The following is a 15,831-nucleotide window of genomic DNA, read 5'->3' on the forward strand; positions in this document are numbered from 1 at the left end:
AATTTTTCTTTACAAAAATATATAATTAGGGGACATGGCACCCGAATGAGTCCCCTAGCTCAGTCGTTGTTAGTTACACCAAATGTTAGACAACATGATTTTTATAAAGAAGAAAAGAAACCAGAAATAAAACTATAGAACCATAACTTTAACCATTATTATTAAGGACTTTGTTCTCTGTGAGTGTTTGTGCTATCCTGATTTTATTCTGGGCTTAAAAAAAAGCCATTTATGTATAAACAAACGAAGTCTCAAACTCGAAACAAAATGGGGAAACACAGTGAGTTTGGTTTTGACAGGTTGGACAAAGACACAAGCCTTTAACTCAATCCCACACGATTACCAAGCGCCACCACGTGTATTCCCATTTCCACAACTCGAACACCACAGGAGACTCCCGCTTTTTTACTTTCCCCATAAATATATATTACTCAATTACACATATTTGTCATATATATACATACATATATGTTACAAAACACTTCTATCTTTCCTTTCTTCCCTTCTCTATTTTACCTCTTCTAGTTTTCTTTTTCTTTCTTACACATCATCTTTGTAGTGGATCACAAAATCTTGGCTTTTGATTTGAGAAACGACAATAAGGTAGATAGGATTTGTAATTTTGTATTGTCGTTTGATCCAAAAATCCAGTTAGTCAAGAGATATGACTTGGAAGAGTGATTTCAGAGAGCTTCGGCCTCTGATTCATCTGTTGTTGCCACTTTGTGTTCATTGGATTGCTGAGGAAATGACTGTGTCAGTACTTGTGGATGTTACTACTGGGGCTCTTTGTCCTGACCATTCTACTTGTTCTCAAGCCATTTACATCAACGGTATTCAACAAACGGTATGTAATTGATCATTTTATTTGTTTTCTGTTTGGATGGTGGGAAAATTTGGGAAAGAAAGTAATGAAAGTTTCAATACCAAATTAATATGTTTGAAAATTTTCACATGGGCTTTTGTTTTTTTCTTGAATTTTCTCACGAAACACGCTGTATGTTGCGTGTGAATCACTGACAATCATGCATTTCTTTAATTGTTTATCTATGGAAACATTATTGGTGTTTCTTTACTCCGTTGAATTTGAATATATGTATTGATAACTTTCAATCCAACTAGAAGATAAAGAGATATATATTTTTCTTCTTTTTAATAATTAACTATCACAGTCATTAGTTGTTGATAAAATAAAAACAACTTTTGTTTTGGAGTGATATTATTTCATTTGTCCTTTTTGCAAAATCTGAATTTAATTTCATCATTCAAAGGTTGAATTTTTAAAGCTTATTGTTGATGTATTTGTATTTTCGGAGATGCCCGTTGTTTGTTGATAATATTTGTATTTTAGGAGCCTTCTGGAAATATCAAAATTAACAAATAATTGAGTTTGTTAGTTTCTGAATAATTAATATTTTGTTCAACATTTGTTCCTGTTAGAATAATTATGAAAGGATTGAATTGACCCAGTGAGATTTAGTTTGGGCTAATGTAAATATAATAATTTATTAATTATGTTACTGCAATAATCTAGTAAATGAAGACCAGTAAATTAGCCAGGTAAATAGTAAATACTAAGAACTCTGGGTTTAAACAATTTTGAACTATGGTTGCTCTAGATAGTCATATGGGGATCAGTACGTAACTTCTACCAGAAATAAAAGGAAATTTAATTGTAATGATAAGCTGAGGTTTTGCTTTTGCATAACTCATTTTTAGAATAAAAAAAATGTTTTAATTCATATTTATTACCTCAGAGAGCAAAATTGATGCTCATGGAAAAATTATGTTGTTTGTAGATTGTTGGAATTTTCAAGATGGTGGTGCTTCCACTTCTTGGTCAGCTTGCTGATGAGCATGGACGTAAACCATTGCTCATTCTAACAGTGTCAACAACCATAATTCCATTTGGTATGTTTATTCTGGATTATAACATAACACTATGAAGAAATTAAGAAATTTCTATGAGTGTAATTTGTGATTGTTTGTTCACGAGCCATAGACATCATCTTATTTCAAAAGGCTGTTTATTCGAATTACATTATTCTTTTTGCTTCTTTCTATGATTAATTATATTTTAAATATGGTTTTGTTAAATATCTCTTGCAGCATTGCTTGCTTGGAATCAATCTAAGGAATTTGTGTATGCTTACTATGTGCTTCGAACGATTTCATACATCATCAGTCAAGGGAGTATTTTCTGCATTGCTGTTGCTTATACAGTAAGTAACTTCCTTATCGATTGGCAAAAACTTTAATAACAGCAAATGTTGAAATTTGACATTGCCTTTTTTCGCCCATTAGGCAGACGTTGTTAGTGATGGTAAGAGAGCTGCAGTCTTTAGTTGGATCACAGGTCTCTTTTCTGCAGCGCATGTTTTGGGAAATTTTCTGGCACGTTTCCTTCCAGAGGGATACATTTTTTTGGTAAGAACCTATTACTTGCTTTGGTTTCAGCCAATTCTATCTTATTTCTCTCCTCTTTAATCTTAGACCTCTTAACTTAAGCTTTCTTGATTCAGGTTTCAATAACTCTGTTGATCTTTTGTCCGGTTTATATGCAACTGTTTTTGACTGAGACGGTGAAACCAGCTCCTAAGAGTGACAAGGATTCAGCTTGTCTGACCAAGACACTTATGGTTGTCAAGAAACGATTCGTAACAATGAGAGATTCTGCAACCTTAGTAGTGAGCAGGTAAATTTTGTGGACCTTACCAGAAGTTTTCTCAGTTATGTACATTCACTCCCTTGCTAACAACTTCACTTTTTCTTTTTCTTACATTGCAGTCCAACACTTAGGAGCATTTCTCTGGTTTCTTTCTTCTATGAGTTGGGAATGTCAGGAATCAGCAGTGTTCTGCTGGTATGTTTTTTCAATTACAATAAAAGACTAAGGATAACCAAACATTATCTACATTAATTATTCCAAACGAAAGGAATTGATCCACTTTTGGAGGACAAGTTCATTAATTTGATCCACCCTTGTAGCTAAAAAGAGCTTTACTCCATTTTTAAAGGATAGAACTTCAACATTATTGGAATATGGGTTCAACAAGTAAAATGCGAGTTGAATGAGGGTTTATGATACCTGCCAAACATGGGATTGTTACAACTTTGTACTATTTTTACTTTTCCCTTTTCAAAATTACACATTTGCATAAGTTTAGTCTTTGCAGTAATTAGATTAGAGTAATTCGTCCTTTGCAAATGCTATTATAACTAATGATTTTGAAACATATTTTGTGTCCTGTTTATTTCAATGAATTGAAATCCTATTACTACAATTTGTGCAGTACTATCTAAAGGCAGCTTTTGGCTTCGACAAAAATCAGTTCTCAGAAATTTTGATGATGGTTGGTATAGGTTCTATTGCTTCTCAGGTATGTTTCCTTATGGAGCTTATTATCTCAAATTGTTTATTCTACAAAAGTTCATACATATGTCATGGTTTGGATTGATATTTCTCTCACCTCACTGCATTTAATATTTTTTCTCACAAGATGGTCATATAAAAATCTATGCAAAAGTTGAAAAACCAGTTCTCATAGTCTTACCCTTGACTAAGAAAGTAGTATTCACAATATCATTTTTTTAACGGTCTTCTAATCTCTTAGGTGAATTATTAATGTGTCATAAGCATTTAAACTCATCTATATAACCTTTCAAGATCATGCTTAGTCCAATTATTATGCATTTTTTGAATGAAAGATTTGGGTTTTTGATGTGCCTCCCAGATGGTGCTGCTTCCACTAATGAATCCATTGGTTGGAGAGAAAGTAATATTGTGCATGGCCTTACTTTCTTCAATAGCTTATGTAAGCCACCCTATTAAATTATTCTCATTTCTCCACTAAAAGGAAAAAGAAATAATCTAATGATGCTTTTTAACATGCAGGCATTACTCTATGGTTTGGCTTGGGCAACTTGGGTAAGCACTGTGAACAACTTGATAAAAATATTAAACAAGATCTATTTTGAAAAGTAGAGATTTAAAAGACCAATCAACAAAGAGGCCTAGTCAAAAGGAACAGTTTATTTTCTTCAACAAATCATGCTTGACTTAAATTCTTCCATGAAAAGATCCTTGGAAATTTGCAGCCTTATAACATAGTTGATAAAAAATTTCTGTTAATAAAATAAGGGTTTGATTGGTTTGTGATTCAAAAATTGTGTTTTTTAAAAATGTGTTTTGGAAACAAAAATTTAAATTTTGTAAGTGAAAATTTGTTTTTAAATATGTGATTGGTTGTAGTGTGATTTTAATGTTTTTGAGTTTTAAAAAATTGAATGTGTGATTGGTTGGGAATCTCAAAATAAAAAAGTAAGAGAATAATTGGAGAGCTTTTGGATTCAATGATTTGAAAACACAAAAAACATAAAAATAGTGTTTTCATTTTTTAGCCTAAAACTCAAAATAGTATTCAAATTTTGTTTTTGAAAACACTTAACCAATCAAGAATTCTTAGGTGGACCCCCACCATTTTAATTTTCAAAAACATAAAATGGTTTTCAAATCCTAAACCAATCAGACCCTAATTGTCTGGGAATAATGAAAGTAATTATCATATTGCAGGTGCCTTACTTAAGTGCTTCATTTGGAGTTATCTATGTTCTTGTGAAACCTGCTGTAAGTGGTTTTTTGTTTTTTCTTATATTAATGTTGGTTCGACTATGAAAATATGTTTGTTCAATAATTTTGCTGTCAAATTCTCAATATGCAGACTTACGCAATTATTTCAAAAGCATCGAGCTCAAGCAATCAGGTTTGTTCCCAAAGTGCATGAAAAATCATGAACTGACACTGATTATAGAAGAGATGCAAGTCTTTTACTTCCATTCTCTAAATATACTCTATTCTTCTCTTTTTCAGGGGAAAGCACAGGGATTTGTTGCTGGTGTACAATCCATAGCGAGCTTGCTATCGCCACTCGCTATGAGTCCACTGACTTGTGAGATTGTTTAATCTTTTTTCTCTTTTCATTATTAATGTTTCACTTTCAAAAATTTGGATTTTAGTTCTTTTATTGACTTGTGGTAAATTAATCAAATATCAGCGTGGTTCTTATCTGAAGATGCACCTTTCAACTGCAAAGGCTTCAGCATAGTAGTTGCATCCATTTGCATGGTAATAATACTAAACTCTTCTTTCTCCTCATAAGTTAATGCTCTCTCATTTTCTTTTGCTTTTCTAATGTTAATTCTTATTTTTTTTATGCTATTTTTTTTTCAGGTAATATCATTCTGTTATGCTTGTCTGATAGAAACTGAAAAAATGTCAAGCCATGAATCAGAGGATGACATTGAAAGACCCCTTCTAACTTGAGTGAGGGTCGAGTAAAAATAAAGAAAAAGAAAAAGAAAAAGAAAAATATAATGTTCTTAGAGGGATGTTTGTGAATATAATGACATACCTCAGAATTTTGTAATGATATGTGTTGTATATTAGCGCAAATGAGTTTTGGCTCTTCTTCTCTTTTCTTTTTCTCCTTCGAAAGTGTAATTTTTATATCGATAGAGAAAAAAAATATATATATCATTTTTTTAGAAGCATTTTTTTTTTTAAAAAAATAAAATCATCATTTTATTAAACGATTAAATCAGTTACCAAACAAGGCAACAACTCAACAGGAACATTGTTCAAGTTGAAACGAGAATCAAGGTGGGATATAGCTGCTCTCGCAAAAGAGTGAGCAACTATATTTTGCTGATCGCTTTACAAAATAAAAGGAAATATTACGCAAATCATGAAATAAAATTTTACATTCACTAATCACTTTGCCAACACATTGAAACCATGGACATAGAGCTTCGCATAGCTTGAACAACCGAGAACAGTCGATTTCTTTATCTCAATAGAAAATGGGATGTTATATATTTTTTTTGGATGGAAAATATAAATCTCTTAATTAATAAATAGTTTATCTTATAACAAATGTAATGTGAATGAAAAAAAAAATTCCAAATCAACCAAGCCACATGCAATTAGATTTTTTTTTTTAAAACAATGAATATATACAACCTAAAAATCAAAAAATTAAGCATCAAAGACAATAAGAAAAGTTGTTTAATCTCAACTGTCTAAAAGAGCATGCACCTCTAATCTATGTGGAGCTACAACCACATGCAATGCAATTATATTAACTTGTCTGATCTAAGACTAAATTGTTTCTTTCAAACACTGTCAACGACAATGACCACATTTTTTCAATTCCTACATGATCACCTCCACCAAAAATAAAATGAATCATTTTTGCATTACTATGCTTATTTGTATATACTTTTTTTTTAAATGTGCTTATTTGTATATTATAAGTATAAAATGTCAACTTTTTTAAGTAAAACTTGGCAGTGAACTATGATATGCCTATTAAAATATGTATAATCTTACTATGAATAATATTTACTATTGATAGAATTTAAGTATGGGATCTTACATGTTTTAAATACATATATAAAATCAGTTATTCAATTGCAACAATCAATATATGACAGTATATTGTCTTAATAATTATTTTTTCTATCTCGTGAGTCGTGAGCTGTTGTTTATTGTCGTTTCTAATATATGTCGTTTGTTGAATGTATTGTCGTTTCTCTGCTTTGAATGATAACAAAGTAAGCCGATTGGCTTTGGAGTTCATTTCTGTTCTGTTAAAGCTCTCCATGAAATGAAACCATAGAAAACTCAAGACAAGACAGCCATGGAAGTCCTGCCTAACTCTTCTACCTCTCTCCTTTTACCCAAACATTTATTGGTCAAACCTCTTAAAATCCATACTCCACTCCTAAACCCCTCTAAAAACCTTAAATTCCCCAACTCACTCAATAAGAACAACTCTTTTAATCTTTCGTCTTCTTCTTCTTCTTGCTCCTTTTCTTCGTTCACTTCTTGCATTAGTTTCTCTTCCAGAACAGCTGCAACTACAACATCAACATCAACATCAACGACACCTTCCACTTCTGCCACTTCAGACAAACGACATTGGATGGTGCTCATGGAAGCTCCTCCAGAGGAAGTCAGTTCGAGAACAGAGGTTCTAGATTACTACGTCAAGACCCTCGAACGAGTTTTGGGCAGGTGGGTTCTTCTCCTGTTTGTGTCCCCCTTGAGTAGCTTAGTTCACTCCAGTTTTTTAATTACTTTGTTTTTAAAGTAGGTTTGGACTAAATTCTGATATATTACAGTGAAGAAGATGCTCAAATGTGTATTTATGATGCTTCTTGGGACACCCACTTTGGGTTTTGCTGTGACATTGATGAAGACATTTCTCTTCAGCTCGCTAGTATGTTTCTAATCCTTAATTTTTCTTTAGATTACTGAGTGGACATTGGAAGTTGATGAGGTGTGGCTTAAATAATTAGTGTTGAGTGATCAAGTTTTTGTTTTTAATAAAAAAATGTGTATCTATTGTAGGTTTGCCAGGGGTCTTATCCGTTAGGCCAGACCCAGATTTACATTCTGTGAAAAAGAATTATGATTCTTCAAATGTTCAACCAGAAAATTTTAACAACTCAGAAATTGTAGAGACCCCTTTGTTTCCTATGGGGAATACTAAACATTGGGTTGTTAGTTTGGACAAGCCTGGGATTGGGGTCGTTACAAAAGCTCAGATGGTTGATTATTATGCACAGATACTAACAAAGGTTCTGGGAAAGTGAGTGTTAAATGTTTTGATGTTGATGTATTTTGCTTATTTTCATCAATTTGTTCCTCTTGCTCTGATAGTGGAATCACATGTTTGTTATGTATTTAGTGAAAAGGATGCACAAATGTGTATTTATCACATTTCCTGGCAGTCCAACTTTGGATTTTGCTGTGAACTTGACGAGCAGTGTGCTCGGGAACTAGCTAGTGAGTCTTGTTTTTCCTTGTTAATTTTATCGTCCACATTGGGATAATGGCATACTTATAACTTGGGGGCAAAATACCCTTCATGGTGCAGGTGTTCCTGGTGTTCAATCTGTCCTGCTAGATCAAAATTTTGGATCAGATAATAAAGATTATGGAGGTATTTCTCTCATTAATGATTCTATGTGGTTTGTAAGTTATAAATTTTTTCCTTGTGGAATCTTTGTGGTTTCAACCCGATGTTTGATTCTGATACCACTTGCATCTTTGGAGTTATTGGGATACGGATGTTGTCATGAATAACTAGCTTACTCCTGTATGTCTTTCGGGGTTTATTGTCATTTGTCAATAGCATTTTATATTTTCTCGAGTGAAATATGCTATAATATGATGATTTGGTGCTCTTAAAACTTGTACAAGAATTATAAATATGCCATTATAGTTTGGTTATTCCTTCTTGCAGGAAAGTTATTTAAAAGATGGGAAGTCATTTGCGAGTATTTGACAGCCTTCTGAACAGAAATTATGTTTGAAATAAACAGAAATTGATTTTATAGTGTTCTATAATGTATTAACTTTTCACCAGATTTTCTTGGTAGTATGAGATAGACATTACATTTCACAATGAGTCGTTTTGTAAGGCCAAGCATTTTTGGTTCACAAAGAAAATAGTGAACATGGAAAAATTGACCCTGTTTTAGTTTCCCTTGCATTTTCTTTTAGAAATTAGTTCAGTCACTTTCATTCGTATCTTATTTCACACTTACTATTTAACACTTACCAGTTATTTCCTTTGTGTAGTAAACTCTTTCCTCTTCTTTCAGGCCTACAGAGCTCTACAAGTTCATCGTATTCTTCTGAAGAAAATCAAACAATACCTGTAAAAACAAAGAAACTATTTGTGACTGGTAATATTTTAAGTTGTAGTTTCTTTTTACTTTAAGATTCATTTGAATGAAAAAAAGGAATCCCGGCCTTGCTTTTCTCCAATTGGAGCACTAGTTCACAAGCTCCTGCAACATTTTTTCCTTATTGATTTGCTGAACATTGAGAATTGCTGGATGATCTTTATGTTGAAACAGGCCTGTCCTTTTACACATCTGAGAAAACCTTACGGGCAGCATTTGAAGGCTTTGGTGAGCTAGTGGAAGGTATTCCTTTTCTCCTCGAATTTCTTTTTGGCTTATAAGTATTCCTGTCACATTTTTGTTAGTATCTTCAGTTGATTAACTGCTTTCTTCAACAGTTAGAATAATCATGGACAAGATTTCTAAAAGGTCAAAAGGTTATGCATTTATAGAGTACACAACAGAGGAAGCTGCTAGTGCAGCGCTCAAAGAAATGAATGGCAAGGCAAGTTCGGTAGACACTAATTTTATTTCTCTTAACAAATTTTGGACTATTCCTCATTGCTGTGATATTAAACTACAACAAAAGTAATTCAGTGCTTTCAACAAGAGTGAAGCTAAGGTGACATTTTAATTGCTGGTGGTGCTTGCAGATCATCAATGGCTGGATGATAGTTGTCGATGCTGCAAAGCCAAAGAGTAGCATTCCAAGATATGACCGAGGCCGAAGCAGATATTCAGGCAAGGGAAATGGAGAGAGGTAATGCCAGGTTGAGGCTAAGTTATAGTCATTTATCTCCCATGTTGATGTCCTCCAGAATTTTGAACCTTTGTGTTTGTTAAATTATTATTAATGTCAAATGTATACATATTGATTCTAGTTGAGGCATTATAGGTTTAGGTTTAGGGACATTCAAGCCAACTGCTACCATTCATATTGAATCAGTCAGTTTGTTTCTGGTTCAAGTAAATTTGACCATACAAGAACAACATATTGCACTTTCATTCCACAAATATGTTTTGATATTTTTCAGTCCTGATTACATGTGTGTATCAGACAGTGCCAAACTTTTATCAACTATATGTGTATAAGTGTAGTAAAAGGTTGATTCATTACACTATAAATTATTTGTCCATGTGGATTATGTTTCTTTAATTGGATAAAAGCTGCTCCAATTTACTGATGATAAAGTGACCAATTTCTACCGGAAAAGTTAATGATAATTGAACATCATGATAGAGAACATGAATTATTGAACTTTTGTGACTAACCAAACAATTATCTTTGATCACGTTTGAAAAATTAGATTAGATTGGATTAGCAATATAAGGAAAAAGAAAATATAGAATGAATGAGTTGATTATTTACCAGGAGAAATTAAATTGAGCATAAACATGAATACCCTTTAAAATGAGCAAAAGACATGAAGATGAGAGTTGGTTGATATTTTTTTTTTCTCTCCAATGGAGTTAATACTAGAATTATTTAAATTGTTGGATTATAACTATTTTATTCTATTCTCCAAACGTGACTTTAATTCTACAAAATTCATGTATGTATATAATATATGAGTTGCCTAAGGAAACTTGTGAAAAACTATCAAATCTATAAACATCATTGTGCAAAACTGTACAACATACAGGGAGCCAAAAATAAAAAGAAAGTAGCACCTATATCTCGCACTTGTAGGCTAATACAACAAATTACTCCACATTTTAGGATTGTGTTCTAAATTACATAGTAATGTTATTGCTATTATGTTTGCACCCTTTGGTTGAAGCTTGTTTCCCAAGTCACAAAAACAATCAGCCTTCCTCCCCAAACTCCTTTGTGAATCTCTCATGCACTTCAAGGTCAGCCTTGCTTACAGTTGGCTTTTGTCTTGTAAGCACCTTATCAAAATCTGCTCTTGTAATGGGCGGTGGTAGGATCTGCAGTCAATGAAACCCCCCATTGATAATCACAATACATTCTATATTCATTTAAATGTAGTAGAGCTAATGTTATGAAAAGTGGACTCAAATGTTAGTAAGAAATAACAAAACCCTTTTTCTTTGAGTTCCTACATACCTTTGAGCCAAGTCCTTCTGCATCAAGTTCCTGCAATGTGATCTCAATTGCACCTCGTTTAGTTGGTTCACAAGGAACCCACATACCTTTAGAGGTCTTCCTAAAGAATTTAGCATCCCTGGTTTTGCGAACAGGTTCGAACAACACATCCTTAACCTGAAAAAGGAAAGTTCACCTAGTAAAGATAGTTTATGTCATTTAAACCAAGACATCAATCTGGCTCTTTATTTTGTTAGAACTTACACAGACAGATATATCTGAACCAGAAAATCCTTCTGTTTTTCGGGCCAAATGCTCAAAGTCACTTTCAGTTAAGTTGTGAGGCGTATCTCCAAGATGCACCTGCACTATGAGAACATCAAAATACTCACAAACTAATAAAATATGTACATGATGTATGCAGAGCAGAATGCTTCTTTAATATCTATTTGATCTCGGGTAAGATGGTACCTTGAACATATGTTGTCTTGCCTTCAAATCAGGCAGAGGGATATATATTCTCTTATCAAAACGTCGACGGACAGCCTGCAGTTTAATTTCATTATTCTTCCACTCTGAAGGAAAATCATTTTTTTATTTTTTCAAACTAACTGATCAAAATGGTGATATTGTCACCTGATCTAGAGCATAAGGAGTATTTGTGGCTGCAAGAATAAGAACTTTCTGATCATCAGTCCCCATGCCCTGAATATAAATGTTCAAAATGACAGAAAATACATTTGAGGTTCAGCTTTAATATATCATCAATCCAATGACAAAGAGCTGGCTGTGAAAAAGGATTCTAGTAGAATTTGAGAATCACTATTCGCATGACATATTGAATTTTATTTATATTATAAGCTTAAACATGATGATTTGGGGCTTGGAGTGACAAGTGACAACCAATAAAAAAAACAGAGATTATAAGTAAAATTCATAATGGATGACTTTAGGACATGGTCTTGGTGAATCATATATTGTTAAGAATAAGCATAATCTCCATCCGGTTGGCTTTCAGGGTTTTAAAAGTAAGCGTTGGAAGAAGTTTCCAACCTTTCAATTCCATAATTTTTCCCTCAGTCTTCCTAGTTCCTATAAGGTGAATGTACATTATTTCCAAGGCCTATAACAACTGATACGAGCCATGTAGATATGAGACAATTTCTAAAATGTACAACACAGTACCTGCATCTGAACCAGAAGTTCTGTCTTGACTCGTCGGGATGCTTCACTCTCATTGCCTTGACCTCGTTGACCACATAAAGAATCTATTTCATCTATGAAAATTATTGAAGGAGCACTATCACGAGCCATTTGGAAAAGATTTGAAACTAGCTTTTCACTTTCCCCCATCCATTTTGAGACAAGGTCTGATGAAGATACACTGCAGGAACATCGCGGTGCTTGTCAGTGACTGAATGGATCAGTTAACCTTGTGCATAAAAACTTGAAAAAAATGACAAAAAAAAAAAAAAACTAAAATATAGTTTTGGGTTTGCAAGAAATCTGTATTGCAAACAAATCAAAATCTTATGGCCTTAGTAGTCTGGACATTTTGAGTGTGTTATGTGTAGTACAGTACAGACATAATATATCATAAACAATAAACATATATAATTGATATGCAATGGCCACTTTAACTGTCTACCAATTGAAAGTTTGAGCATTTGTTTCAGTTACTAATTCAAATAACAACTGCCTTCAGTTTTCGCTTTTCAGTAATATTCACTAGAATGCTGACACCATGAAATATTTCCACAATGAAAATTAAAATGATATGTTTAACAATAAAAGGGAAGATAAGAAAGATGAGGTTTGTACTTCAATGTACATTACATTACACCTATATTTGCTATCTGATAAACTTTCCACTCTATACAATAATGTGAGAAAGAAGAATTGGGTCTAAGAAGTGATTGTGTGTTGTCGTAGAGTGATGAAATCTTAATACTTTTAGCGTTAAAAGTCTAAGTGAACAGAGTAGCTATGTGCTGTATTGTTCTGTTTTAGTGCTGGTTTTATCATTTTTGCCATGTGAGCAGAGTTTGAAGAATATAGTGAAGTCACAAAAAGGAAGAAGAAGGTAAAATTTAGAAGAATATGGGAATCTCTTGAACTAATGCTGCGACATTTCTGGGTTTTGATCTCAAAAAATCAGCTGCAGTTTTTTCAATAAAAGTCAATATTTCTTCTCCCACACTCCATTAATTATCAAAATCAATTTACATCTACGCATATAAAGCACTGATGGAAATTATCCTACCTGAAGAAAGTTGAATCTGCTTCGGTTGCAACAGCCTTTGCCAAGTAGGATTTCCCTGTTCCAGGTGGACCATATAATAGAAAAGCCCTCCATGGCCGTCTCTTTCCTAAAAGAATAATAGATCAAACACATGTGTTAATGCCGAAATTGAACATCTAATAAAGTATTCATTAGTTATATTTTCTCTTAATAAAATAATGTTTCAAGTACCATGTCCAAAGTCTATGAATATAAGCAAAGTTCGTTAGTACAAACTCCTCTGCCTCATGTATTAAAACAGTCCATAAACAAGACTTTTTCATGTTAATCTTAATCCAACTGAAATATACAAAAATCAACAAAACTAACCAGTAAAAAATTGTGGGAACTTAACAGGCAATATGACAGCCTCTTGCAAAGCCTGTTTAGCACTTTCAAGCCCAGCCACATCATTCCACTTCACATCAGGTTTCTCCCTAATTATCACAGAGTCAAGGCCAGCCCTGAGCTTTGCTTGTTCTGGATCTTCACCATCTCCACCCTTAGGCTTCGCCTTTCGATCAGAATTGACAGCAGCGTTACCGTTCGAATTCGCTCTGTTCTTTCCTCCACTATCAAGAATGGCCCTAATCTCCTCTGCCCTTCTCAAGTACTCAACAAATTTTCGAGTTATCGCCTCCTTAATCTGAGGATTCTTCTCATACTTCAAATGGGTCCTGAAGTACTCTAAAGCACTCATATACAAGGGAAATGCCTTACTATAATTTCCAGCATCATCCTCCTCAACTGCCTTCTTCACATACTCAACTGCGTGGTCCTTAAAGTTGCAATACATCTTTATTTATAACAACAAACAACACAAAAATCAAAAACCCACAAAAATAATTCGATCTTGGGTACAACTATACAGTTTCTCTAATATAATTTGTCACCACAACCACCCAAACGAATTTCTTTCAGAAATCAATAAAATGATAAAAATGATCATGAAGTTTAAAAACATCAAAACTCAACAATTATACATACCCCCAACCCAATACTGAAACCACCCACTAGTATACTATTCCAAAACAAATAAATATTACAAAATTAAGCATGCGTACGTATCAAATTACAAACGAATTCAATCAAAATACAATTTAAAACTAAAATTAATAAAGAACAGACCTTGAGTTGGAGATCGATGAAGAGAGATCGTCAGCACCAAAATTGTGAAAGGCATAAAAGGAGCGTGTATGTGTTTTGTGACATAAGATTTTTTGTCAGAGAGAGTAATCTACCAATGAATTTTAGTCGGGTCTGTATCACAATTAGACTTTTTTTTTAGCCGAACGAGTTAAAAGTGTATTTATAGGTAATAAGATAATTAAGATTATATTAGCCGCCTTAATGGCTATTTTCAAGCTTAGGTTGTAAGCATGCTAATTTAGTCTTCTATTTTTCTTTTTATTTGCTATATGACATGACAACAACACAGACTTTATAAAATAAAATACAAATTGTAATTTGGAAGAATAGGGACTTAAGATTAACAAATTAACTACTTGTATTAAATGATTTGATTCACACATTGAATTAATAAGTAGTGTATCTATGACAAAAGACATCTTTTTAATTAGCTTTATTAAATTTTTGGGTTTAAATTTTGTTTAGTTTATAGATCCTAATAAAAAGAAAATTTATATAGACAAAAGCAGATATACTATCCATGGATTCACACTGTAAAGTTTTTTTCTTTTTTTTTTTTTTTTTTTTAAAAAAAAAAAAAATACACACAGGAAAGTTTGTGTCTAATTAAAATTCTTCCCGTGGAATAATATCAGCGAAGAATATCGGCTCATTCAAATAAATAAGACTCGGAAAATTGAGTGGCAAAAGTTCTAATATAAGAAAACTAAAGTTATTTATTTATTTATTTATTGTGTGTCATGTGGCGGTGGATAGGTTAATATTCCACACATTTATTAATTAGGGATTAATGCATTTTAAAAAAATACCATTGCTATTGGAGACTAGACAAATTAGAGGATGCTAAGTAACACTCATTTCTTGTAAAAATATTAGCAAAGATGAAGAAAATGTAATTTCAACATAGTTTCTAGATGGAAAGATTGAGTATTATTATTGGATAATTTAAAGTGTTTAACACTATATTAAAGTGACACATTGTAAATAATTAATATTTTTAAAATTAAATATTAAATTATACCAATATCAATATGTTATTGCTATTACTACTTGACAATTTAACTTGCCCTTAGCATTTTTGAGGAGTTATTGATCATGGCATGATAGATACACTATATATAGTTTACATTCAAACAAATATTATATAGTGTAGCAGTCCAAATAATAAATATTATTTCAACACTTGCTTACATGTTGAGGGGCACATTTATGTATTCAGAGTAAGAGAAAGAGCATTGCTATTGGGTATCAGTGGTGCTTAGCACCTTTAAGGCGTGTCGCTTTACGATTGGCTAACGATACTCTTTAAAAGTTATTATATTAAATTATATGGGACTCGATACTAAATTAGACCAATAGCGATATTGACACGTAGGATGGTGCTTGACACCACTGGTGCCTTTTAGCATTTCTCTACGAAAAACCATCACATTTACTACCAAATGATACCGCACAAAGAGGCTAAGTCCTAGGCCAAGGGAGCTTAAGGTGGACCGTACGTGGAGTGAGAGTTCTGGATTCTAAACCCAAACAAATGTAGTTACAAAAAGAAAAAGAAAGGAGTATTATTAGGCTAGCTCCAGTACACCATCACTAAGTGATGCTTTAGGGATATTTTATAATAGTTTTTACATTAAATCATGTACACAATACTTAA

General features: G+C 32.8%; 3 protein-coding genes across 3 annotated transcripts; 2 read left to right on the top strand and 1 right to left on the bottom strand.

The window, feature by feature from the left end:
• LOC115707307 (uncharacterized) lies at window positions 1–5,474 on the top strand. Its single transcript, XM_030635221.2, has 14 exons — window positions 1–847; window positions 1,800–1,911; window positions 2,110–2,222; window positions 2,305–2,427; window positions 2,523–2,695; window positions 2,788–2,863; window positions 3,294–3,380; window positions 3,735–3,815; window positions 3,896–3,928; window positions 4,574–4,627; window positions 4,722–4,763; window positions 4,871–4,949; window positions 5,055–5,125; window positions 5,231–5,474. Exons 1-14 carry the CDS (start codon window positions 665–667, stop codon window positions 5,321–5,323), a joined length of 1,320 nt encoding a protein of 439 aa, XP_030491081.2. The 5' UTR covers window positions 1–664; the 3' UTR covers window positions 5,324–5,474.
• Window positions 5,475–6,476: 1,002 nt separating this feature from the next.
• LOC115704423 (organelle RRM domain-containing protein 1, chloroplastic) lies at window positions 6,477–9,819 on the top strand. Its single transcript, XM_030631628.2, has 9 exons — window positions 6,477–7,075; window positions 7,183–7,280; window positions 7,412–7,652; window positions 7,752–7,849; window positions 7,941–8,006; window positions 8,671–8,754; window positions 8,929–8,997; window positions 9,093–9,199; window positions 9,348–9,819. The coding sequence occupies exons 1-9, from the start codon at window positions 6,699–6,701 to the stop codon at window positions 9,456–9,458; spliced, it is 1,251 nt and encodes a 416-aa protein (XP_030487488.2). The 5' UTR covers window positions 6,477–6,698; the 3' UTR covers window positions 9,459–9,819.
• Window positions 9,820–10,281: 462 nt separating this feature from the next.
• Window positions 10,282–14,537, bottom strand: LOC115706151 (protein SUPPRESSOR OF K(+) TRANSPORT GROWTH DEFECT 1). Its single transcript, XM_030633688.2, has 9 exons — window positions 14,154–14,537; window positions 13,356–13,821; window positions 13,008–13,113; window positions 11,930–12,128; window positions 11,381–11,449; window positions 11,216–11,290; window positions 11,009–11,107; window positions 10,766–10,921; window positions 10,282–10,626 (listed from the first exon to the last, which is right to left on the bottom strand). The coding sequence occupies exons 2-9, from the start codon at window positions 13,819–13,821 to the stop codon at window positions 10,501–10,503; spliced, it is 1,296 nt and encodes a 431-aa protein (XP_030489548.2). The 5' UTR covers window positions 14,154–14,537; the 3' UTR covers window positions 10,282–10,500.
• Between the last annotated feature and the right edge of the window lie 1,294 nt (window positions 14,538–15,831).

The sequence above is a fragment of the Cannabis sativa genome, chromosome 1, assembly GCF_029168945.1.
Source record: "Cannabis sativa cultivar Pink pepper isolate KNU-18-1 chromosome 1, ASM2916894v1, whole genome shotgun sequence".
In the NCBI taxonomy this organism is placed as follows: Eukaryota; Viridiplantae; Streptophyta; class Magnoliopsida; order Rosales; family Cannabaceae; genus Cannabis; species Cannabis sativa.

Bases quoted from the DNA above. Each gene is read 5' to 3' on its own strand.
- LOC115706151 (XM_030633688.2), bottom strand. From the start codon at position 13,821: ATGTATTGCAACTTTAAGGACCACGCAGTTGAGTATGTGAAGAAGGCA. The intron at 12,129-13,007 runs GTAGGATAATTT...ATGTTCCTGCAG, and splicing joins GCAGATTCAACTTTCTTCAG to TGTATCTTCATCAGACCTTG. The intron at 10,627-10,765 runs GTATGTAGGAAC...CATTGACTGCAG, and splicing joins CAGAAGGACTTGGCTCAAAG to ATCCTACCACCGCCCATTAC.
- LOC115704423 (XM_030631628.2), top strand. From the start codon at position 6,699: ATGGAAGTCCTGCCTAACTCTTCTACCTCTCTCCTTTTACCCAAACAT. The intron at 7,653-7,751 runs GTGAGTGTTAAA...TTATGTATTTAG, and splicing joins CTAACAAAGGTTCTGGGAAA to TGAAAAGGATGCACAAATGT. The intron at 8,998-9,092 runs GTATTCCTTTTC...TTTCTTCAACAG, and splicing joins CTTTGGTGAGCTAGTGGAAG to TTAGAATAATCATGGACAAG.
- LOC115707307 (XM_030635221.2), top strand. From the start codon at position 665: ATGACTTGGAAGAGTGATTTCAGAGAGCTTCGGCCTCTGATTCATCTG. The intron at 2,696-2,787 runs GTAAATTTTGTG...CTTACATTGCAG, and splicing joins GCAACCTTAGTAGTGAGCAG to TCCAACACTTAGGAGCATTT. The intron at 4,628-4,721 runs GTAAGTGGTTTT...CTCAATATGCAG, and splicing joins ATGTTCTTGTGAAACCTGCT to ACTTACGCAATTATTTCAAA.